General features: G+C 46.1%; 1 protein-coding gene across 1 annotated transcript; it reads right to left on the bottom strand.

The window, feature by feature from the left end:
* Window positions 1-19,222: 19,222 nt before the first annotated feature.
* LOC102710734 lies at window positions 19,223-22,706 on the bottom strand. The gene is made up of 7 exons (XM_040527144.1): window positions 22,290-22,706; window positions 21,598-22,213; window positions 21,240-21,350; window positions 20,852-21,159; window positions 20,700-20,772; window positions 20,032-20,612; window positions 19,223-19,442 (listed from the first exon to the last, which is right to left on the bottom strand). The coding sequence occupies exons 1-6, from the start codon at window positions 22,704-22,706 to the stop codon at window positions 20,035-20,037; spliced, it is 2,103 nt and encodes a 700-aa protein (XP_040383078.1). The 3' UTR covers window positions 19,223-19,442; window positions 20,032-20,034.
* Window positions 22,707-24,265: the final 1,559 nt, after the last annotated feature.

The following is a 24,265-nucleotide window of genomic DNA, read 5'->3' as shown; positions in this document are numbered from 1 at the left end:
CATCCTCTATTCATTCTCTATTTAGGATGTCATCCATATTTGAATATTTGAAAAGAAAAACTTTATATTTGAATGATCTCTCTTCATCCTCTAAAGAGATATAGAGGATGTCATATATGGATGATCTGCTCTGGAGTAAAAAAGATATGGAGGATGAAATTATTTTAGATGATCATCTAAATTAAGATATGGATGACTAAATTTAGATAAGTTGTTGGGAATACTCTTGGCGTTCTAAAAGCCAAGGCTATAAAATAAGCTTTAGCAGAAAAAATCTTTAAATCAACTCTAAATTTAAAGTTAAAAGTTTAAATTTTGGATTATAAGCTTAAGCAGCAGCCAAAAGACGTTGGTGAGAGTCTCGCTCGTACTGCGTCTGTGCTAGTACAATTACGCCCACAGAGAATGCTAACCATTGGACCAACCTACGCTAATGGCCATTCCAACCCTGCATTAGACGCGGCCTATCATAGGAATATGAATGATTCCTATGAATGAAACATACGTGACTAAACCAATTTAACAAATCAATCGAACAAGTTTTCCTAACCAAGTGTAGTGGTAGAGGATCAAAATAAGTTTTTTTTTTAGCATGTAACGTTGTTGGCGATAGCAACCTTCATCATCTGAGAACAAGCCTTTTTAACTTGGTCATCACTTGTGTTGATATCAAACTTTGCATTCAGATAAAAGATGAATAAGGAGCATGTGTATGTGTGTTGGGGGAAGGTGGGCAGGGAATGTACTTACAACAATTATGTCTAGAAATTGTTTAAAGAGACCAGGTTTCTTTTTGTAATCCTTCCGATGCTTAAACACAGAGATATGGTTCCTGACTGCAATGTTGCATTCAGTTGCAAACGTTACAGCAACAAGAGGTACCACAGGCCTTGTCCTTCCTTCAGAAATGAGAACTGGCAGTTTGCCACGGAGAGCACAGGTCAACCTTTGGAGACCTTTTCCCATATTTACTGTTGGATAGTAGAGGAGGGAAAGAATACTGCGAATATTAGATCTGTTGTATTGAGCCTCAGGGGAACGGTATACATAGGAGTACATGGGGAAGAGATAAGGAAGGATTACAGATATAGAAGTAATCCACATAAATCAATCCTATCCTAATATGACTCTAACTACCATATCTCTAACATCCCCCGCAGTCCAAACATGAGCAGCGCAAACACTTGGACCGGAGAAGAAACCAGCTAGAGTGCTCAATACGGATGATTGCCCTTTGTGCCGTTGTCGACATAGCCAAAGCGATTGGTGCGAGAGATCCATGGTCGATGAAGCCGTGCGTAGAGTAGCCGTGGTCGATGTAGCTGAAGTCAAGAAGCTGATGTTGAGATAGCCAAGCCGCATGGTGCGCATGGGGCGCTGTAGAGTGGTCGTGGACTCACGGGAGGGAGTCGTGGACCAAGGTGCGAGGATGCACAGAAGACGATGACGGTGAGACAATCGCGGCGTTCGTTGAGGAAGATGACACCGAAGAACCGATGTAGTCGAACCGTGAAGGACAAGACATCACGTCGGGTTTGCCAGACCTGGGGACAACTCAGGAAGAATACGCGCAACAGTGTTGCCAATACCGTGCAGGCTAGACAGGTGACCTCCATGAATCATACGCCAATGTCGAAGGAGACTAGCAGAGAAACCCTCCGGGACGGTCGCGGTGCGAGAACGACGTTGAGGGAGAATTGCCGAAGCAGCACGCAGTTGTCGAAGAAGAGCAAAGTGTAGTCGAGGAAGATACGACGACGTTGGCGATGAGGCATGGTGGAAGAAGAAGAAGGTGAAATAGCGGGACCAACGGCCCGAACGACGATGTCAGTAGCCAAGTAGAGATAGTTGGACCACCGGCCAAGAGTGGCGACAATGGTAGTTTGAAGACGCGGCGGCGATGCTCGAAGAAGATCCTGAGTGGTTGACGATGACCAGTGCGGACGACGAGGTGGTCGATGCACAAACGGCGATGAAGACGACAAAAGCGGTGAAGCTAAGGTCCGAAAGAACAACATAGCTGTAGCGCCATGTCGATGCAGCGGCGAGAAGTCCACGGGTAATGTCGTCATGCTAAGGAGGACGCCTCTCAGCGCTGCAACAACCAGTGGATGTGTGGACCACAGGCAGCGGCACTACAACCGAGGGGGGAGACGCGGCGACAACCCGAAGCTTGATGGCGTAGACACGTAATCGAAGACGATCGACGCCAAGTTGTCATCGTAGCCGGGCGCTTGAACGGGTGATCAGTCCGTCGATGTGTGGGACATGACGATGTAGTTGAAGCCGATGTCGAAGACGCGCAGATGTCGATGAGGCGGTGGGGCGATGCAAACCCGATCTCTGATCGGGAAAAAAAATAGATACATGCGTAGCAGTCTAGTTCTCTAGTGCCTCAGCCTCCACGGTCCATAGACCGAGTCCACAGATCCCTTGGTCAACGAGAGAGCAGTACTCCAGTGCCTCATCCCATCTCTCCTTGCTCTCAGCGAGAGAACGAGACAGAACGACATCGTGGCGGGGCTAGAGCAGAGATGGACGTTGTGTCTTCAAAGATCACCGGATCGACGTAGCTGCTGTTGACTCGACGAAAAACGAGCCCCGCCGAGCAAATCGATCTACTCGGCAGCGCGACTTGACGAAAACATGCCATCCAAGAAGATCGAGATCGATCATCTCATCGGCAAAGTAGAACGACGAAAAGAAAAGAAAAAAACGGTTGCTGCCCTACTCCCGGGGGCAGCGGCGATCTGATAGGGAAAGACGGACAATTCACATTATGAAATATCGGAGTGGGCGCTATAATTAATTTATATAATTACGCACCAGCCAGGACTCGAACTCAAGACCTCTGGCTCCGATACCATATTAAGTTGCATGCACCAGCCAGTTACACCTAAAAGCCTAAGTTGATAGGAAAAGGCGGGCAATTCACTTGGGGGACGGGGGCATAAACATCACAATCGGAAGCAGACATGGCTCACGATTCGTACTGTCGATGATTGATATCGGCAATAAACTTATAGGGTAGCTATTAGACTCGGAACTCGATGGTTAGAATGAAGGAGACGATTTATCCAGGTTCAGGCTCTCGACTAGGCGAGATAATACCTTACTCCTGCTTGGCGATTGTATTGCGCAGATGAATCTCCGTGCCCTCAATGGGCGCCCCGTACCTCCTTATATAGTGGGGGGTGGGGTTACATATATGATGAGTCCTAATCTAACAAGACTAAGATCTATCCCAATTCGGTTACAGCTCGGGTTCGTAGTACACGGCATGCAATCCGGTACGCACCAAACTCCTAGCTGGCACCATACAGATACATACTCCTTCCTATTTGGTACCCCATTGATCGTATGTATCCGTGTAGTCTACGGATACCCCTAGTATAGGTATCCCATGGCAGCCCCCGGAGTCGTCCGCAGTAGCACAAATCATCCGCGTAGATCGTTGATCATCAGGCGTATCTCTGCAAAATATGCTTGACATTATCCGAGTGCTTTCTAGGCACTTCCCGAGTGATCCCAAGTACTCTATGACGATTGAAGAGGCTATGGAGGGCTCCGAATAGAAAAAGAATTAGGTGCATCAAAGATGCACCTATTAGGTGTAACCCCTGACTCTATGCTTAAATGCGTAACAATTAAACATGGAGTCTTCTATGGACTGTTACCCAAGAAATGTTTCTCGAAAGTTCCGAGTTTCTGACTCGAGCAACACTATTCTAAGTTTACTCAAAGTTTAGGCACAGGCTAAAAAACGCTATTAAGTGCCATGGGCGATATCGACCAATGCCCGTAAACAGTGTGACCATGGGCCCACATATAGGCGTTCCGTCGATTCCCAGTATTGAAGGAAATTAAGAATTTTATATCACCATTTGGTGCATCCATAAAACTCGCAACAATCCTTAAGAATAGCATGGTATCCGTTGTGCCAGCACCGAAAAGTTCGGCCCGCTAGGCTCGCTAGGAAACACAACAATACTTACCCTAGTAACGGAATTTTTCTAGTCGTTAAGCCCACCAACGGTCCATTTAGGCTTCCCGTTACCCTGCCTATTCATCTTCTCTGACGCCACTCTTGACACTGTAGCCCCAATTCACCTCGGCGATCTCCGCTCTCGCTAAACCCTAGCCTCCACGCCCACGGTTTCACCGTCTCCGCCGCTCGCTGCGCACACCCTTCACTTCCTATTGTTCAAAGGACGCCAAGGATGGCATCACCAACTGATTCGGGGAAGGCACTGTCGCTGCACGTGTGGCACGCCCTTGTCATCACCGACCACAATCTCTCGGTGTTGTCCGACGCTGGGTTGATCCAGAGCAAGGAGCTGGCGGGATACCACAGCGCTGAAGGTGAGCCCTTTCCCACCCATAACTCACGGGAAATAGTGGTATTTGAGCCTTTCTTTGAGCGGGGTTTTGGGCTGCCTGTGTCTTCTTTTTTCCGTGGCTTGATTGATTTTAACGGAATCGAGCTCCACCACTTGAACCCCAACTCCATTCTTCAAATCTCGGTGTTTGTATATATTTGCGAGACTTTCCTTAGAATCCCCCTTCAACCTATTCCACCATCTTTTCGCCATTAAGCCACAACCCAACCAATCTAACCCGTCAGTGGTGGGCGGCGCCGGCGTCCAGCTTCGTGAGGGAAGCAAGAAGGCCTGGTTCACCTTGCCCATGAAGACCTCCCTCAAAGGTTGGCATGAGGCATAGTTTTATTGTTCTAACCTGGCCGACTCCCTTCGTTCGTCGATCATGCTCGCGTAGTACAGGAATCTTGGTCATCGCTGACGACAACTGAAGAAATGCCACATGTCAACTCGCTACTCAATCTGATTGAGAACCTAAAGACCGTCGGGAGAGAGAGGGAACAACGGCTGACACGTGGGGCCTGTGGGGAGATAGAGAAAGGGAGAGAGAGGGAGAGCTGACAAGGCGGGCCCACGACACGAGAGAGAGAGGGTAGACCGACATGCGAGGCCCACGAGGAGAGAGGGGGGATGCTGGCGTGTGGGCCCGGCATGCCAGAGAGAGAAAACAGAGAGAGGAGGGGAGATGGCCTGCTCGGCCTCGGCCGAGACAGAGGGAGGGGCGGTGCCGGCCGACGGTGAGCGACGTGGCGAGGGCGGCGACCGGCAGTGGCAGCGCACGCAGGGCGGCGACCAGCGGGCGGCGTGAAGGACGACGACCGGCAGGCGGCGGCGCACGGAGGGCGGTGGCCAACGGGCGGCACGGAGGGGAGGACATCGGCCGACGGAGCGGGGTGGAGACGGCGACGACACGGCGAACGCGGTGAACGTGGGCGCACCCTGGCGACGGCGCCGAGACGGACGGTGGCGACGGCCAGAGCGCGCGAGGGCACGGTGGCGGCACCGGCTCGGAGTCCACGGGCGGAAAGGAAAAGAGAGGGAGAGGGAGGATGGCGACGGCTTATCGGCAACGAAAACGGCGGCGGCGAGTTGGCGTGGCGACGGGGTTGCGCGGCTCGGAGTGGCAGTGAGCGGCAGGATCGGGTGGTGGCGACAGCCGAGGAAGAGAGAGGCGGTGACACGGTGACAGTGCCCGGCGGCGGCACCAACACGGAGCGGTGTCAGTGGTGGCGGCGTCGGCCGAGCGGCGCGACAGCGGGCAGCGCCTGCGCGGACGGCGCGAAGGACGACGGGGATGGGGTTGCGGTGGCAGCGCGACGGCGAAGCGGCGGCGACGAGGTGGAGTGACGAGGGCGGGGCTCGACTGCGACGAGCGGTGGAGGGGCTCGGCGGCGGCACGAGGTGATCGTGAGAGAGGAGTGAAGAGGAGCGACGGCGTTGCCGGGGAAAGAATTTTAAGGGGGATGGAGAGGCGGCGACGGGCGCGTAGGGCAGGGAGGTTGTTGGTGGCGAGCGCGCTCATGGTGCACGCGTATAGGGCGGCGGCAGTTGCGGTCGGCGGTTGGCGAGCGCCGGAGGAGGCGGGGAGGTTGTTAGCGCCGGCCCAGATTGTGGCTGGTGGTTACGGCGGGCGCGGAGAAGAGCGGCGGTGCGTGGCACAACTGCGACCCGACGGTGCAGCGGCGAGGCACCAAACGCGGCGGCGCGACGCGCAGAAGAGCGGCGGCAGCGAAGCGGCGCTGGGGAAAGGAGGGAGGAGTGGCGCGGGACGACGACTTGATGGCGTGGCGTGTGCGCGGGGAGGCAGAGGAGGATGGAGGGAGGGGGAGGTCGTGGCGATGGCGGCCGGGGAGAGGCGGCGGCATTGGCGCGACGACGTCTGTCACGTCCTGAGTTTTACCCTAACTAAAACTCAATTAAATAATACATTAAAAATAATTTATTAATTAAAGTTCAGGAGAAAACCTGGTGTAATTTAATTTAATTTAATTGGAAGCTTTTCAGAATGTTCTAAAATGTCCCGAAAGCATTTTAAATGATTAATAGGATTTAAATTTAAATTTCAGAGAATAAAATTTGCTTTAATAAACTTAATAAAAATCGGCAAAATTGGAGGCAATTTCTTTTTTTTCCTTCTTTCTTTTTCTTTTCTTTTTCCCTTTTCTTTTTCCTCATTTCCTTTTTTTCCCACCTTGGCCAAACTCCTCCTCCTCCCTGGTCGCACCTCCTGCCCCCTCCTCCCTGGATTGTACGATCCCCTCCTCCCCCCCCCCTCAACAGCCGTGAGTCAGCCCCCATCCACACCTCAAAACCAATTCCTAATCTATTGGGACTCTAATTCTTATCCCTTTAAAACCTTATCTATTCCTTATTAATAGAAGATGGGTAACTAGATTTATCTCTAGCACCCCCCTATAAATACCCCCCGGGCCTCGCCTTTTACCTCTCCCGTTTCACTCCCATGCGCAAGCCCTGCCACACCCATGCCCTAGCCTTCACCGGTCCTGTTCGTCGCTGTCTCCCCGTGGGGCGGTCCAGATCATCACCGCCGGCCATGCCTCTCTCCCAGCCAATTAATCTCTGCCCTGCGCCCTGCTGGTCGTTCCCCTGCTGCAGCTGTGCTATTCCGGTTCAACATAACAGCAGCCAAGCAGCCTGCTGCCCCCGTTCGCAGCACGTCACCGCCGGTTTTTCTCCAATAAATTTTAGGTTCGCATATATTTTATTCTTGCGAATCAATCTAAATTAATCTACCATTTAATTGTTTAGGTTTCCTAGCCGAATAGCGAGGAATAACAACAATCCGTCGCTGATCTCTCCAGCAAATATCAGGTTCACATACGTTTTGCTCATGCGAATCAATCTATCCTTGATCTACTGTTTAATTGTTTAGATTTTCTAATCTAATTAGCTAACACGAGATTGATCTACAGTATGGAGTTTAATTTCGTACATGTAGATTGGTTTTACGTTAAAGTCGCAAGATCCCTATTTAGCGAGTCGCTAAATCTCAATTTAACGGGCCGTTAAATCCAGTCGTTGTTCCGCTAACAGTTCATGGTTTCACGTATCGGATCTAATTTGTCGTACGAATCTCTAATTCGTGCACGATTTGGTTCTGTCGTGCGAATGTGTGTACTGTCTGCAATTTACCGAGTCGTGTCCCAACCCGCGCTCAAAGTCTCCATCGCCTCCCTCGGCCCACTCCTCATTTTCCCTCTCCTCTCGGCCCAACAGCGCCGGCCCACTTCTCCCTTCCGGCCTGCTCTCCTCCCTTCCTTCCTTTCCTCCCTTCCCACTCTAGGCTGACTGAAGGCCACGGCCTAGACACCACCACCTCACTCACACCAAGTCTGGGTCGCCTCCCTCTCCTCCTTCGGGCCACTGACAGGTGGGGACCACCTGTCAACCCCATCTTCCTCCTCTATCCGCCGCCCACGGCTTGTCGCCAAGCCACGCCGGCCGCCGCTCGCTCGCCGCGCCGCGTCTCGCCATCGCGTCGCGCTCGTGCTGCACGTCGCCGCTCTCTACTGCCTCGCCTCGCCACCCCGCCCGCAGGCCCGAGCTGTCGCCCGCGCCATGATGCCGCGTCCACGCGCGCATCCCGCTCACGCCGGCCCAACGGCCATGCCGCTTTTCCCCCCGCGCCGCGCAACCGCCGCACGCGCCATGCGCGTGCCCGTCGCCAACAACCTCCCCGCCTCCTCCGCGCCTGCGCCGGCCGTCAAAACCACCTCCCGCACGCGCCGACTACCACCATAAATCCCCCCTAGCCGCGCCGCCGCCTTCCTTCTTTCGGCCGTCGTCGCCGCCCCGCATCTCCACCGCCGAGCGCCGAACTCCGCCGTTGCGCGCCATCCTCTCCGCCATCCCGCTTGTCGTCAGTCTTCGCCGTTATCGCGCCCGCTTCTTCCTAGCTTCGCCCGGCTCTCGCCGCCGCCGCTCGAGCGCCGACGCTGCCTCCTCAGGACGTCGCCGAACACCGCCGTGGAGTGCCGCCCTCATCGTCCTTGCGCCCTCACCGCCATCGTCGTTCGCCCGGTGAGCTCCCGCTCTCCTTCCCCTTCTTCATCTCCCTCTCGCACTGTCGCCCCGCTCCTATCTCGTCTCCCGGCCATCTCTGCCGCCGAGCGATCTCCGCTGCCGCCGCCGATCTACCTCGCTGCCAACCGTCACCACTTGTCCTCGGCCCTCGCTGACTTGTCGCCGCCATCCCCGTCGCCGGTAAGCCATCGCCGTCCTCCCTCTCCCTCTCTTTTCCTTTCCGCCCGTGAACTCCGAGCCGGTGCCGCCGCTGTGGCCTCGCGCACTCTAGCCGTCGCCACCGTCCGTCCTGGTGTCGTCTCCCTCGCCTCACCATCGCCGACGCGACACCGCCGTCGCCAGGGTGCGCCCGCGTTCACCGCGTCGTCACCGTCTCCGCCCCGCGCCGTCGGCCGATGTCCTCCCCTCCACGCCTCCCGTCGATCGCTGCCCTCCGTGCGTCGCCGCCTGCCGGTCGCCATCCTCCGCGCCACCCACTGGTCGCCGCCCTCCATGCGCCGCCGCCGGTCGGCGCCCTTGCCACGTCGCTCACTGTCGGCTGGCACCGCCCCTCCCTCTATCTCGGCCGAGGCTGAGCAGGCCATCTCCCCTCCTCTCTCTGTTTTCTCTCTCTGGCAGGCCGGGCCCGCACGCCAGCATCCCCCTCTCTCCCCGCGGGCCCCACGCGTCAGCCGGTGTCCCCTCTCTCCCTCTCTCCCTTTTCCCAGGCCCACCGGTCAGCCGACCGGCCTTCCCTTTCTCTCCCCGTCGGCGCCCTTTGTCATTCTCTTTGCCCCGCTGCCAAGTGGGTCCCTTCTGTCAGAGAGTGCCTCTCCCCGCTGACATCATTACCTCCAATAATTGCGCAATAAATGCGTTAAGGTTTTCTGTTTAGTTTAAAACACAGTTAAATTTTTAAAATTCATAGCTAGTTCATTCAAGTTTAGGCCCATTCAAGTTTCATTAAATCCAGAGGGATACCAAGAATCCATTAAAAATAGTTTCTTTCTTTGTTTCAGTAGTTTTAGTCTGTTTTTGCTTGTTTTGCCTTGTTTGTAGTAGATTTTGACCCCGTCGAAGCGTCGTTCGTTCTCGAAGTCGTCGTTGAAGTTCCTCGTGGGTATAAGCAAGGCAAGTGGCACCCTTCTTTGAACATATTGATCACATGATTATAAAATCTCTGCTTTTACATTCAAACATGCATTGTTTTATGCAAATCTATTTATTGTATTTATCTATTGGGCAATTACCTTTATACCCGTTGATTCCCACTATTTATTATTGTTATCCCAGGGTTGATTTGACTAGAAATAGGCTTAGGAAATGCTTAGCCATGCTTAGTTCAACTAGCTCACCAATTCTTATTTAATTAATTGATTAGACTTTGATAGTTCTTTAATGGTCGTGATCATTACCCATTTCCTGATGTGGATTAATGACAACTAAAATATTGCTTATGGTAGCCTGTGGGTGCATGGTTTTGAGAGTCGTGCCCATGACAGTTAAGGACCTATTCTCGGAAAACCCTGAAAGTCTTACACGTACTAACCACAAGCCAGAATGGGCAACGGTGAGATTCGTAATCTAGCTTGTCCCTATTCGACGTACCAAGGCAAGGGTGAGCGTGATGGAGTATGGACGGGCAATCGTGGTGTAACGAAAACCTCTGCTACTTCCGGATTCACCAAGGCACAAGAGGGGACTGCCCGACTTGGTGTAAAGGAGGGGGTGAAACCTAAAATGTGGTGCGACTGTCTAGGGAGGGTTAGGTGAAAGGTCTTATCATGGTTTCTATACTGAGGTATCGGTGGTGATACGTTGGGGCATGGTAACATACTTGGGAGCCATGTCTTTAGTCGTGCCTGCGGTTATTGGGCGAACTGACAGATTCACTGGGATTAGTTGAACCTTTCATAATTTGATTAATCTTGGAACTGGTTTGACCCTGCGCAACATGGTGTAACGTTGGCAGTGGTTTGGGTCTGTCGCAACGTGGTTTAACGTTGGACAAAGGGTTGACCCTGTTGAAGTATGGTGTAACGTTGGACAGTGGTTTGGGCCTGTTGTAACGTGGTGTAATGTTGGACAGTGGATGATTATTTTAAATGTTACTTTACTTTCATTTCAGTCTATTTTATTTACTGTTTTGCTAAATTTGTCGCTTTTGTGCAATTTAACCTTAGCATATACTTGTTATCCTATTGCATTCATTATTCTTTCTTTCTTGGGTGTTACTTGTTGAGTATGGTGGTTTGTACTCAACCTTGCTTAATTTTTCCCCACCAGAGAAAGAGCAAGTACCAGAGCCTGAGTCAGAAGTCAGAAGGTTGTTCCCAAGGTTGAAGTGAGATTCAGTCCGCCGTCAAGAATGCCTATGGTGTGGAGCCGTCATCGCCAGCTGAAGCTGAAGATTAGATGGTTTAGTCTTGGTTCTTTTTCCGCTGCATTTCGATAGATAATCATTTTATTTGTTTTTAAGTCGTGGAACTGTGTATTGATTTGTCATAGTGTGTACTTGGGCTGATTCCTGGACCGAGATTTAATACATGCTATTGTTCAGAAATTTGGTGTGAATTTCTAGGCGTGACAACGTCACAACGTTGTGCATCGCGGCGGCAACGCCAAGCGGCGACCGGCGACGGAACGACGACGGCACACGCGCGCTCGTGGCAGCACGGTAGAGGCGGCGAGCGCGCAGGCGAGGCGGCGGAGAGGCGCAAGGCAGCGGTGCGGTGACGCAGCTCGGTAATCGGGGCGCGGTGAAGGGTGGCAGCGTGGCGGGATGCGCTCGCGGCAATGCAGTGCGGCGGCACGACACGAAGGAGAGCGGCGGCTAAAGGTAGAAGACAATCCCGACAAGTGGGGTCCACCTGTCGGTGACCGGGAGAGAGGGAGGGATGTGAGACAGACTTCGGGCGTAGATTGGGCCACCACCTGGCTCGGCCCAGAGCGGAGGAAAGAGAGAGGAGGGATGCGGGAGTGAGCAGGCTGGGGGAGGCGATGGTGACTTCGAGCGTGGGTTTGGCCGCGGCTTGGAAAAGCGTGAACGAAACACGCACTCGCAGAACGGAACTAAAACATGCACGAATTAGAGATTCACATGACAAATCAGATCCGCAACACGAACTTGTGCACTGTTAGCGGAACAACGGCAGGAGTTAACGACCCGTTAAATCGAGATTTAACGACTCGATAAATAGGGATTAGACGATAGATCAAAGATAGATTGATTCACATGAGCAAAACGTATGCGAACTTGAGATTTGGTGGAGAGGTCAGCGACAGATTGCTGTTGTTCCTCGCTGTTAGACTAGAAAACCTAAACAATTAAACGATAGATGAATTTAGATTGATTCGCAAGAATAAAATATATGCGAACCTGAAGATCGGCGACAGATTAGATCGGCTTCGGCTGTTGCGAACAGGGAGCAGCAGGGCTGCTAGCGGCTTGTGCGCAGCTCCTGGATAGGGGGCGGTACTGTAGTAGCGGAGGCGCAGGAGGCGACTAGAGGTGCACGGGAGAGGGAGACAGGGAAAAGAGGCAAGGCTATAGAGGGTATTTATAGGGGAGGGCTGGAGATAAATCTAGTTATCCATCCCTATAAAAAGGAAATAGATAAAATTTCAAAGGGATCCCCTATAAAAAGGAAATAGATAAAATTTCAAAGGGATAAGTCTATTAGATTAGGAATTGTTTTTAGGTGAGAGAGGTGGAGATAGGGGCTGACTCATGGCTGTTGAGGGGGAGGAGGATGTGTGGCATGGGAGGAAGGGGTGCACGCACAGAGGAGAGGTGGAGGTGGAATGCGATCCTGGGCAGGGGGAGGAGATCGCACAAACAGGGAGGAGGCATAGGGGAGTTGGGTTCGGCCAGGATTGGAAAAAAGAAAAGGAAAAGAGAAAAAGAAAAGGGAAAAAGGGAGAAAAAAAAAGAGGGAAAAAGAAAAGAAAAAGGAAGGAGGGAAAAAATTGCCTCCAATTTTGGCGATTTTTATTAAGTTTATTTAAGCAAATTTTATTGACTGCAATTCAAATATAAATTTAGTTAATAATTTAAAATACCTTTGGGACATTTTAGAACATCTGAAAAGCTTCCGATTAATTGAATTAATTTATACATTGTTTTCTCCTGAACTTTAATTAACAAATTATTTTTAATATATTATTTTATTGAGTTTTAGCTAGGTAAAACTCTGGGCGTGACATATTGCCACAATTGTGCCATCTACTAGGAGTCACCTCCACTGCACCTATTGTGATAAAGATGGCCATGTGGAGCCTTTTTGCTTTAGGAAGAAGAAGGATTTACGCCGTGGCAATTCGTCGAATGGTACTGGTGGTTCTTCTCAGAAGATTACTGGAGGTTCAAATTCACATGAAATTCTTATGTTACTACGTCGCCTTACTGCTTCTACTGTGACAGGTTCTATTGGCTCCGTTGCTCTGCCATCTGCACAATCTGGTACTGTTGCTTCTGGTTCTATATCTTCCACTGAGGGATCATCATCTGCTCCAGGTACTTTTCCATGGATTCTAGATTCTGGTACTTCCTTCCATATGACTCATGATAGGTCTAGTCTTTCATCTATATGTTCCCCTTTAGTTCCTACTACTGTTCATATTGCCGATGGTACTACTCTTGTAGTTGTTGGTCACGGGACTCTCTCTTCTTTTAGTGTTCCTGCAGTTTCTTATGTTCCTAAATTGACCATGCAACTCATGTCAGCCGGCCAACTCGCGGATCATGGTTGTCGTGTAATTCTTGATTCTGACTCTTGTTGTGTCCAGGATCGTCGCACGGGTCTCCTGGTTGGTACTGGCCCTCGCTGCCGTGACTCTCAGTGTCTTTGGGAGCTTGGCTGGCTTCGTCTTCCTTCCGCTGCGCCTGCCAGTCTTCTTGCTTCCGCTACTTCCTTTTCGGCGTCTTTCGCACAATGGCATCATCGACTGGGACATCTTTGTGGTTCTCGCCTATCGGCTCAAGTTCGTCGTGGTCTTTTAGGGTCTGTGTCGGGTGAAGTCTCTTTAGATCAATGTCAAGGTTGTAAGCTTGGAAAACAAATACAACTTCCCTATCATTCTAGTGGGTCTGTATCTAAGCGTCCTTTTGATCTTGTTCATTCTGATGTTTGGTTCCCAACTCCTTTTGTTTCCAAAGGAGGTCATCACTATTATATCATATTTATAGATGACTTTTCTCGTCATACTTGGATTTATTTCATGACTCATCACACCAAAGTTTTGGGTATTTATAAATCTTTTGCTCGCATGATTCGTACTCACTTTGACTCTCCCATCCGTGTGTTTCGTGCTGATTCCGCTGGCGAGTACCTTTCTAGAGAACTGTGTGGTTTCCTTTCTGAGCAGGGTACTCTTTCTCAGTTTTCTTGTCTAGGTGCTCATGCTCAGAATGGTGTAGCAGAACGTAAGCATCGTCATCTTCTTGAGATTGCTCATGCTCTTATGATTGCTTCTTCCGTTCCTCCTCACTTTTGGGCCGAGGCAGTTTCAACTGCTACTTACTTGACCAACATCCAACCTTCTTCTGCTCTAAGGGGGGTATTCCTATTGAGCATCTTTGTGGCCAGCCTCCTGATTACTCTAATTTGCGTCTTTTTGGTTGCGCTTACTATGTGCTTCTTGCACCACGTGAGCATACAAAGTTGACCGCCCAATCAGTTGAGTGTGCTTTTTCTAGGGTATAGTGCTGAACATAAGGGCTATCATTGTTGGGATCCTGTCGGTCGACGGATGAGGATTTCTCGGGATGCTACTTTTGATGAGTCTCATCCTTTCTTTCTGCGATCCAGCTCCACATCCTCTCATGATGACTCTCTTTTCCTCACTTTTCCTAATACTCCAGTTCATACTAGCATTTCCCATGATGCCCCTGTTCGTGCTACTATTCCTCCTTCTGTAGCGTCCTCTCAAATGGAACCGTCTTCTCAGGCTTCTGTATCCTCTTATGTCCCTCCTCTCACTCAGGTTTTTAGTCGGGCGACCTCATGTTATGGAGCCTTCAATAGAAGCATCTCCTGTCGCACCTAGATATAATCTCCGTGATCATAATTTAGTTACGATTCGTCCAAAGGATCGCTATGGTTTTGTTGCTACTGTTTTTGCTGAGCCTAGTTCTTATAGTGATGCTATTGCCCATTAGGAGTGGCAACATGCGATGGATGAGGAGCTTGCTACACTTGAGCATACTGGTACTTGGGATATTGTTCCATTGCCTTCTCATGCTCGTCCCATCACTTGTAAATGGATCTATAAGGTCAAGACTCGCTCTGATGGGACTTTTGAACGCTATAAGGCTCGTCTTGTAGCACGAGGTTTTCAACAAGAACATGGTCGTGATTACGATGAGACTTTTGCTCATGTGGCTCACATGACCACTGTTCGGACACTTCTAGCCGTAACTTCTGCTCGTCATTGGAACATATCGCAACTTGATGTCAAAAATGCTTTCCTCAATGGGGACTTATGAATAGGTTTACATGAGGCCTCCTCAAGGCTATTTTGTCCTTAAGGGCATGATTTGTCGTCTTTGACGCTCTCTTTATGGGCTCAAGCAGGCCCCTCGTGCATGGTATACAAGAGTTGTTCCTAACAGGTAGAACAGACCGAAGTTGCATTCTACAGGTGGACCACTCTTCTCGTTCTCATTGAAAAGAGCAAAGATGTACACAGAGACATCTTGCGTATTGGAAGCTCCGAGCAATGCTCATCTGATAATACCATTGTTAAAAGCCTAGGCATTGGCTTTTGTAGCCACGCCCTCTTCGGCATCAGCTAGAGTGACGGCCCGGCTGTGGAGGGGACCACCGAAAAAATGCCGACGAGGGTGAAGAGGATTCGGTTCGTGGACTCGCAAAACGAGTGTGAGGTCGTGTTGCAGCAAACCGTGGCTAGCTACAGGCAATCTTCATCAATGGTGTCTGACAATGATGCAAAAAGGAAGCCCAAATGGACACGATGCGCTTCGTCATCCGGCGACGGCAAAGCAGATGATGACGTAAGCACCATTTCCCTATAGACGATTGTATCCTTTTAGCGTCTTGTTTTGCTGCAAGACCACAGTGTGTTCAGTTAAATTTTAACTGAGACGTGTTGTCCCGTTTGTACACAGTCTCATTGATGCTCTATAGACGATAGCCAAAGAGTTTTTGTAGGTTTGGCGGATTTAGGAAGAACTTCATGGATTGCCCCAAGATGCAAATTTGCTCTAGCGACGGCTAGTTCTTTGTCATGAGGTTCATGGAGGCCTATGATGGCAATAGAGAACCCATTGAGAACCTATCTATTCCGATAACAAGCTATACCTTCACTCACATTTTGGTGCTAAACCATATGACACCATTTTTATCATATGAACAATTTTTATCCAAATTCATAATCGTGTTTTACATGTCGCAGACCGACTAAACGATTGTCCGCTCAACCATACTCCACCAGTTAATCTTCAGCCAATATAACCAGGCCATGCCGCTATACCCAGAGATCGAAAAGTTCCGAGTTCATGCAGCAGATGATAATTCGGCATAATAGCGGCAAGTAAAAAACAAACTGACTATATTGTGTGTTTTCTGTGGAATGTCTAATGTGTCATAGAAATCTGAAAGCAATGTCTGAACCCAACAACATATTGTGTCATAGAAATCTGAAAGCAATGTCTGAACCCAACAGCATATTGCATGTGCGCTCAGTAACAATTAGGTTTCTATGTCTTTTGTTATGTAAGATGAATGTATATATTTTTACTATTACTAATGGGGGTGATAAAATTTATATTATGCGACGTGATAAGTAGATGGTCTATCATATTATGAGATTTTCTACTTACTTAATATTTTCTAGCTATGTTTATAATCAAACACCCCAAGGAGTCTGTATGAGTTATTTTTTAACTCAAACATGCCGACAAGTTTTTGGTCATTATTTACTACAGATAACAAATAACTATCTTACACAACAACAAATTTCTAACCTATCACCTACTGAGGCATGTAATTGTTGATTTGGTGCCGAGTGGTGTGTTTTAGGTATTTTGTTTAAAACTCAAATAGATCGCGTGGACGAAAATATTTTTATCATGACCATCGGAAAGTTATTTTTTAACTCAACAAGTACAACATCGCAATAGTTAGGTTATTTTCCAAGGTAGCAATCTCACGCAGACATTCTAAATGATAGTTAAAATTTAACTACACATCGAATGACTACAAATAAACCAGTAAACAAACATATTCGTTTCACGTTGTCATTAGTTAATTTTTAGCTTCGCAAAACTTCATGGGGATTACAAGCTGTGAGGTCATCAGTTAATTTTTTAACTCCTCAACTAGTAAACACACACATTTCTTTCACGTTGTCATCAGTTAAATTTTAACTCCACAACATATTATAGTAAACACCCCACACATATATAAATTATTTTTAACTCAACACTCGTATATGTCAGTTATTTTTTAACTTCACTAGCTTTGTTGAGGGTGGTGGTGGTGGGCTGACGTGGAGGTTGATTGGTTGATCGCTGTGTGACGCGCTGTGTCGTAGCGCGCAAAGTTTCTGTGGTATGCTGGGTAGCGCCACCATGTGTATGTATATATATATATACACACAAGTTTCTAGAGACGGCTCAAAGGGTGAAGAAGATGACAACATAACGAATCAATGGATAAGATAGTGGAGGGCTCATGTGATGGGCTAAGGCGGTGTTTGTTTCTAGGGGCTAAACTTTAGCCCCTAGTCACATCGGATACTTGGAGACTTGTTATAAATTGTAAACGTAATCTATAAATAAAACCCATGCATAATCTTGGACTAATTTGCGAGACGAATCTAATGAGCCTAATTAATCCATGATTATCCTACATGATGCTATGGTAAACATTTACTAATTATGGATTAATTAGGCTAAAAAATCATCTCACAGATTAGCTCTCATCTATGAAATTAGTTTTTTTGACTAGTTTATATTTAATACTTTAAATTAGTGTCCAAACATACGATGTGACATGGGGCTAAAAAGTTTAGCCCCATCTAAACAACCCCTAACTATGTTCATGGTGCACTTACACCTAGGGGTGGTAATGAGTCTAAACTTTTTACCTATAAATTTTATAAGGGCATCTCCAATGCGCTGCTTCAATAGGTGCTTACGGGAGAAAACCGATTTTTTCTTCCTCAAACCTAATCAAGGAGACGCTAATCATGTGGAGCCGACGCTTCTACGAGCAGCGATGCCACACGGTGCTTAAATCATATATGTGTGCTACTGGAATTGGTTGTTATGACAAACCAACAAATTTAGCACCCACTGTGCCCCTCTCTATTGGGAGAAAGAACTCTTAAATAAGCTGCTTGGTTTTTATCTATCGGTAAGCACCCATATAGTACCAACCATTGAAGGTGCCCTAAGGGCTCGATTCTATATGGGTTAAAAATAAAATTATATATAGTTTTGAACTAATTTTTTTAAATTAAATCGGGTTGTAAAGGAACCATACCACTCCTACATACACCCATTAGGAAGCTTCTACCAAAGGACGTCAACACTCAAATACTAAGTTGAGCGAAAGGGTGTGTGTCATGCACAACTTTTTATATTTTACCCTTTTTGAAAACTTATTTCTTAAATATCCCTAAAAATACTTAGTCCAAGGGTTTATTTAGGAATTAAGAGGGGATCTTTTAGCTTGTACCTATACTATACTTATTATAAGCTAAAATTTAAATTTTGAACCTTAAATTTAGAATAGATTTTATGGTTTTTTCCATCATAGTTGATTTTCTAGTCTTGACTTTTAGATCCCTAAGAGATTGCTAAGAACATATATATATAATTTGATTCATAAATTATTTTTCATTTATAAATATATCATTAGAATTTTTGTCTGAATAAGCCAAACAATCGCACCACCTAAGTTTTTAAAAATGGTCAAAATGTAAAAATCCCATGTGTGTCACGTGTGGACTGATATGTCATTGCTGTTTGGGCTGGGCTGGATAAACCGAGAAATTTAACATTTTGCCACTCTTACGAGTGGTCAAAATAAATTTACCACTCGCTGTCTATAACACGTGGACCCGCATGAGTCAATGACACATGGGTTCAGTGACAAATCTGTTATGAACATTTATAAGAGTGGCAAAAAGTTAAAGGGTTAATTAGATTTATGTCATTATAAATTTACCAGTTTTAAAATATACCATTACTATTTGACTAATTGTAAGGATGCCATTACAATTTTAGAACTATTTTAGATATATCATTTTTGAACCAAATTGCCCTTACACATTCCAATGACGCAGTAAACAACAGAGGGACAATATGGTCCAATTTTTTAAAAAAAATATACCAAAAGAGTATGAAGTGGCATATTTCGAATAGTCCTAAAATTATAATAACATCCTTACAATTAGTCGAATAATAATAATATATTTTAAAACTAACAAATTTATAATAGCATAGATATAATTAACCCAAAGTTAAATGCACCGCATAAGGGTTTGTTCGGTTGTTTGGGATTTAATCCTCAAGAGAAACAAATCCAAGGAGGGATTTGGTGGATCCCTCCCATATCACCCAAACCCTGTGGAGGAATTAATCATCTACTTTCCCTAATCCCTACATTTGGTTTTGGCAGGGATAATCCCTGCATTCAGTCTGTGCGCTCACCAGGCTGGTTTTCGGACAGTGCTGCCATGGACGTGTGTGCTATGTTGCTACAACCATGATGCACACCAGACAAAAAACTACGACTACCAAATTTATGAGTCCATAATTACCAAAATTGCCAAATATTGCAGCATTGGTAATGACTGATAATATTTAATAATGCTTCATTAGTGCCATCAATCATTAGAATTCACAACATCAAGCATATAATAAATGAATCCATGCTGGCCATTTTGTAGCTAAGGGCAATATGAAGATATAGCTAAGAGCAACATCAATCACGTGTTCATCCTTCCTCTGCCCTCTCTGATGATCATGCATTCAAATCACTCTGATCTCTAATGATCATGGATCATCCGCTGCAACCATAGGAGAGAGAAAGTTAAATAGTGTGATACACAAGCACTCAAGCATTTGCAAGTGAATGAGCCTCTACCACTTTACCAATAATGAATCTACTAAGCAGGAATTTAAATGTTGTAACAGTAGAAGAACAAAATGAACCGAAAATTAAACTGGTGAAGAACACAAGAAGACAGTGGTTCTTGGCTAGTTAGTACTCAAGTACAAACTAAGGCTGGTTACTACTTTGCAAGTGCAAATTGAGCCTGTTTACTGCTATGCAAGTGCCAAATAAAACTAATTCATGCTTGAAACAGCCTTCTTTCTATAGATCAAGTACAAACTAAGGTTGATTACTGCTCTGCAAGTGTTAATGATGAAAATAAAACCATTACTGTGCTCAAGAAAAACAATGTTTAACATATATTGCTAATGATTACTATCATGAAAATCACACAAAGTCATGACATTAGCTAGCTATTTTTTCAGGTTAAGGATGGTTGTCATAAATTAGAGAATATAAAGAAACAAAATCAGTGAAGTTTCATATTTGTGATTTCCTAATTAAAATTTAAATTACCAAAACCGATGGAAGGGTAGTTATACCTGCTAGGCCATTTCATTTCTTAACCAAATCAAAACAGACTCTAAATCCTCATCGCATGCACTCACAAAAATTTCCCTATTATCTGCATTCTTGAAGATACTGTACGCTTTGGCCTTTTCCTCTTTTGTTACTTCCATTGAGTTGAGAATAGCTATGCACCTCTTTATTGAAAAATCACAAACTTCCTTTTCTCTTGCTGCATGTGCTTCCTTTTCTCTTGTTAACTGTGTAGCTTCATCTTCAACTTGCTTGGTTCTCATATCAAGATACCTTTCCATAAGAGCTTCCACACCAGCACTTTTCCTTTGCCTTTTTGGTTCCTTTTCTTCATTGTTTCTTGTCGCAGTAACAACTCTTCTTTGTAGCATCTGTGTATTTCTTTCAACACGTGCAACATCATCTCTGATTGGTTGCAGTCTTGCATCTGTATCATCTTGCCCATCATAAGCCAAGGTGTCTTCAACATCTGGAATGGTAGCAGTGCTGTTAAGGAGCTCATATTCGTTCTCAGCTTGTGCAAGAATAGGGAACCGTGATGGTTGAGTGGATGTGAAGTTATAGGTTCCTTCAGCAGTATGCCCTACACAAAGTTTTTGATTGCAATAAAGAGTAAGAAAGAAAGCAAGGATATTGATAAGAAGAATTATAGGCTTGTGGTACAACTAACCATCGTAAAGCTCCCCCAAGGTCTCAAACAAAGGAAAAGATTTGTTGCGAAATTTCTTGGATTTAGGAAATGACTGCATAATAAAAGTAAAATATTGAATATATGCATAATATAACAAACCATAATTAAGTAATGTTCAAAAGTAAACTTACAGCAATTATATTGTTCCATATAGCTGGTTCAGCCTCGATCATGCACCTCTGATTGTTCCATGAAACTCCACTTTGCTTTCTAGCCTCTTTCAATAATCTATATTCTCTTTTTAGCTCTTTCTCCTTTTCTTGTATTTGGGACTTTGTGAATGTCACATACTTATCCCTCTCATGAAATTCCTTCACAATCTTATTCCATGCATCTGTAGTCCATCCATTTTGACCCCTATAATCAGCGGTGTTGTGCTCATGAAGTAACTCAACAAGGGTCTTCTCTAGGACATGATTCCAAGATGCTCTTGATTTTTCTACACAAATCAAAAATTGATGTATAATATGGTGTAATTAGTTCTCAAACTTGGATTTCACATATTATATAGTTGCATACCTCTAGGAGAACCTCCATGGTTTTTTGTAGAGCCACCTCTGGGAGAATTTTTTTGAGCAGCTTTAGACACTAGCATAGTCAACCTTGGAGAACCTCTTCCAAACATATTAACTATGGAAATATGCACAACACAAGATTTATAACAAAAGCATAACTAATTCATTGCACAATATTTAAATATTCTTACAACCCAAGAGAGATGTTTCAATGTCATAATACCATGTATCTTAACATTGATCATCTAGCATAACCAATTTATTACAAAACATTAAAACAATTTTTCTTGCAACCCACTAATTCCTATGATGTCTGTAATCATACCACATTTCTTGTGCTATCATGTCTCTTAGAGCATTGCCTTGATTCGTGCCTTGATCATTGACTTCATTATCAGCCGGTAGATCAACAAAATTTTGTGGGTCAATATTATCTGGTTGGTCATCCAACCACTGTTCATCTCCATTGAGTGACCGGATAATATTATGCAACAAAGCAGCAGCTACAGGTATCTTTACTTGGTTGTTTATTTTGTGGAAGGTTTCAACTTTGAGGATGGGGAATCGCTTCTTTATGATCCCTAAAGTCCTTTCAACATGATTCCTCAATACCGCGTGCCGATGATTAAATAATTCCTTGTAGTTCTGAGGTCTACGATGACCCCTCCCAAACTCCTTCAGATGATACCTAACTCTTCGATATGGTGCAAGGCAAGAAGCGGTATTGGCATACCCACCATCAACCAAGTAGAACTTTCCTGGAGCTACTTTGAAACCATTGTTCATTGCGGAGCTAAGAACTCTAGCATCTGTAGCTGACCCCTCCCATCCACTAGATATGAAAGTGACACTCAGATCAAAATCACATGCTATCATCACATTTTGGCTAAGAGTCCCTTTCCTATTTCTAAATGGAGCAGCCTTTTCAGATGATATGGATACGGGTACATGGGTGCCATCAATTGCACCAATGCAATTCTGAAAAAAAAACTACATGTCACTTTAGATATTTAAAGGTGTAAATTGATTAGGGTAGAAGTGTTAAAGTAAGCACCTTGAAGTAGGGATAAAATCGAGGATCTCTTTGAATTTTCAAATGCACTTGATTAGGATCAGAAGGCTTCAGAAATCGATTGGAGAGTCTAGGGATAACCAAGTTGAAGAAATGTTTTATGTGACGATGAAAGGTATCACTACTGTGCCCAAATTCTACTTGAAGATCCTCATATGAAGCATTGTGACTAAGCATGTATAAGAAGAATGCCAGCTTCTCTTCAACCTTAATCCTAGTATCACGAACCAATCCTTCAATCCTAAGGTAATTGGCTAGGGCTCTAAATATATCTGGTTCCATCCGAAATGTTGTCCGACAGTTCTTGACATGTCCTTCAAGTAGCTCCCGAACATGTTCCTCCCCTGTTAGCTTCGAAGTATGTCGACGCTTCTTTTCCTTTCCTCCTCTAGAACTCATAAGATGTAGTGCAGGGAAAATAAACAACATCATTTCATCGTTCCCCTCTTCCCTCCTCTTTCTAACATGATCTCTTATTGTTGTAACCATTGCAAAACTAAAAAAATTGAAGCCATACTTAAGAAATTGAGAAATGAAAGAAATATTATATTCACATCATTAGAATGCATCAGCTCCAAAATAAACAAGTATTGATTGAGAATTGTAGCACAACTACAACATGTATCACTGAAAAACTTTAAGAAAAGGAAATAAAATAGATCACGTACTACTTGGAGATGGTACAGGGTGCCAAGATGGTGGGGTTGGTCTTCTCCAACTCTAACGGCACAGAGACAATCTAGAAAGTAGATACAACATATATGAGTAAAATTATAAAAGTTGTCATCAACCCATGGTTAATCTGAACTAAAAAAATAGTTCACTCCCGATGTGTGATTGAACCAAATTAGAAATAATTAATACTTACACAAACAGTCAGTGTATGGACTGTAGGTTTAATTGGTTAGCCGGACAATACACAATCAATCAGTGTATGGACTGTAGGTTTAATTGGTTAGCCGGACAACACACAAACAGTCAGTGTAGAGAAATAGCTCTGCATTCGATTTGCAAACTTATATATTTTAGTCTCAAATTTACCCTTATAGAATAATTAATACTTACACATATATTTTAGTTCAAAATTTGGTTTGTGGTGCTTTCAGATCCATAGCAGTATTACCATCCTTAATTAAGATAACAACTTCTTTGCGCATGAGATAGTTTGATGTGAGGGATCTGCACAAAAGATTTGTATGGCTGGGTTGGAAAAGGATTGGGCTAGCAATCGAATTAATAACTTCTTTGCGCACCATTGGAATTCATCAAATGTTCTTGAAAAAAAACGAATACAAGACACAGCAGTAATGAAGTGAAAGTAACTGGAGGCTGGCACCACTCGTCGCTGAGACCACGCCGCCACCAAAGGAAACCACGCCGCTGCACCCCAGCTTCCGCCACGCGTCGCCACAGGGAGGAGTAACAAGCTAATAGCGACGTCAAGAAGCGGGAGGGGACAGCGGCAGCAGCAGACACGCTCATGGTGGCGGCAAGATGCGACCCAAGAACCCTAACCCTAGGTCCCAACGAGAAGGAGGTGAGGGATGAGGGGAAGAACAAGATACGTACAGGCGAGAAGGTACCCACCGGAGAGGACGGCTGGCAAACCGGCGAACCCTGTGGCCTCGTCGTCTTCGGCTTCACCGTTGCTGCCGGCTCAAGTCGCGTGCGCCGCCGCAGCGTCGCGCCTCATCTGCGCCTCCATGACGAGGATTTTTTCCACACGTGTGTGCAAGCTGATTTTTTCCTAGGTTGGGTTGAGTGGGAAAGGCTGGGATCGGGCGGGGAAAAATACCAACTGGGCTTAAACGAACATGCATTCTTGCACGGGCTGGGATTCAACACGCATGGGACCGATCCAAGTGGATTGCGGCCCAATCTCGGCTGTTCCCGACCCAACCGAATAAGGCCTAAATGGATCCGAACTCCGCTGCCGCGGCCTCTCCCCCCTTATCTCC

This window comes from Oryza brachyantha, chromosome 8, assembly GCF_000231095.2.
Source record: "Oryza brachyantha chromosome 8, ObraRS2, whole genome shotgun sequence".
In the NCBI taxonomy this organism is placed as follows: Eukaryota; Viridiplantae; Streptophyta; class Magnoliopsida; order Poales; family Poaceae; genus Oryza; species Oryza brachyantha.
Note: the sequence above shows the minus strand (reverse complement) of the source record. Positions and strands in the feature narration are given on the sequence as shown.

Coding starts and splice junctions, on each gene's coding strand:
- LOC102710734 (XM_040527144.1), bottom strand. CDS start 22,706: ATGAGTTCTAGAGGAGGAAAGGAAAAGAAGCGTCGACATACTTCGAAG. Junction 21,160..21,239: donor CCATGGAGGTTCTCCTAGAG/GTATGCAACTAT, acceptor TGATTTGTGTAG/AAAAATCAAGAGCATCTTGG. Junction 20,773..20,851: donor TATGGAACAATATAATTGCT/GTAAGTTTACTT, acceptor TTTATTATGCAG/TCATTTCCTAAATCCAAGAA.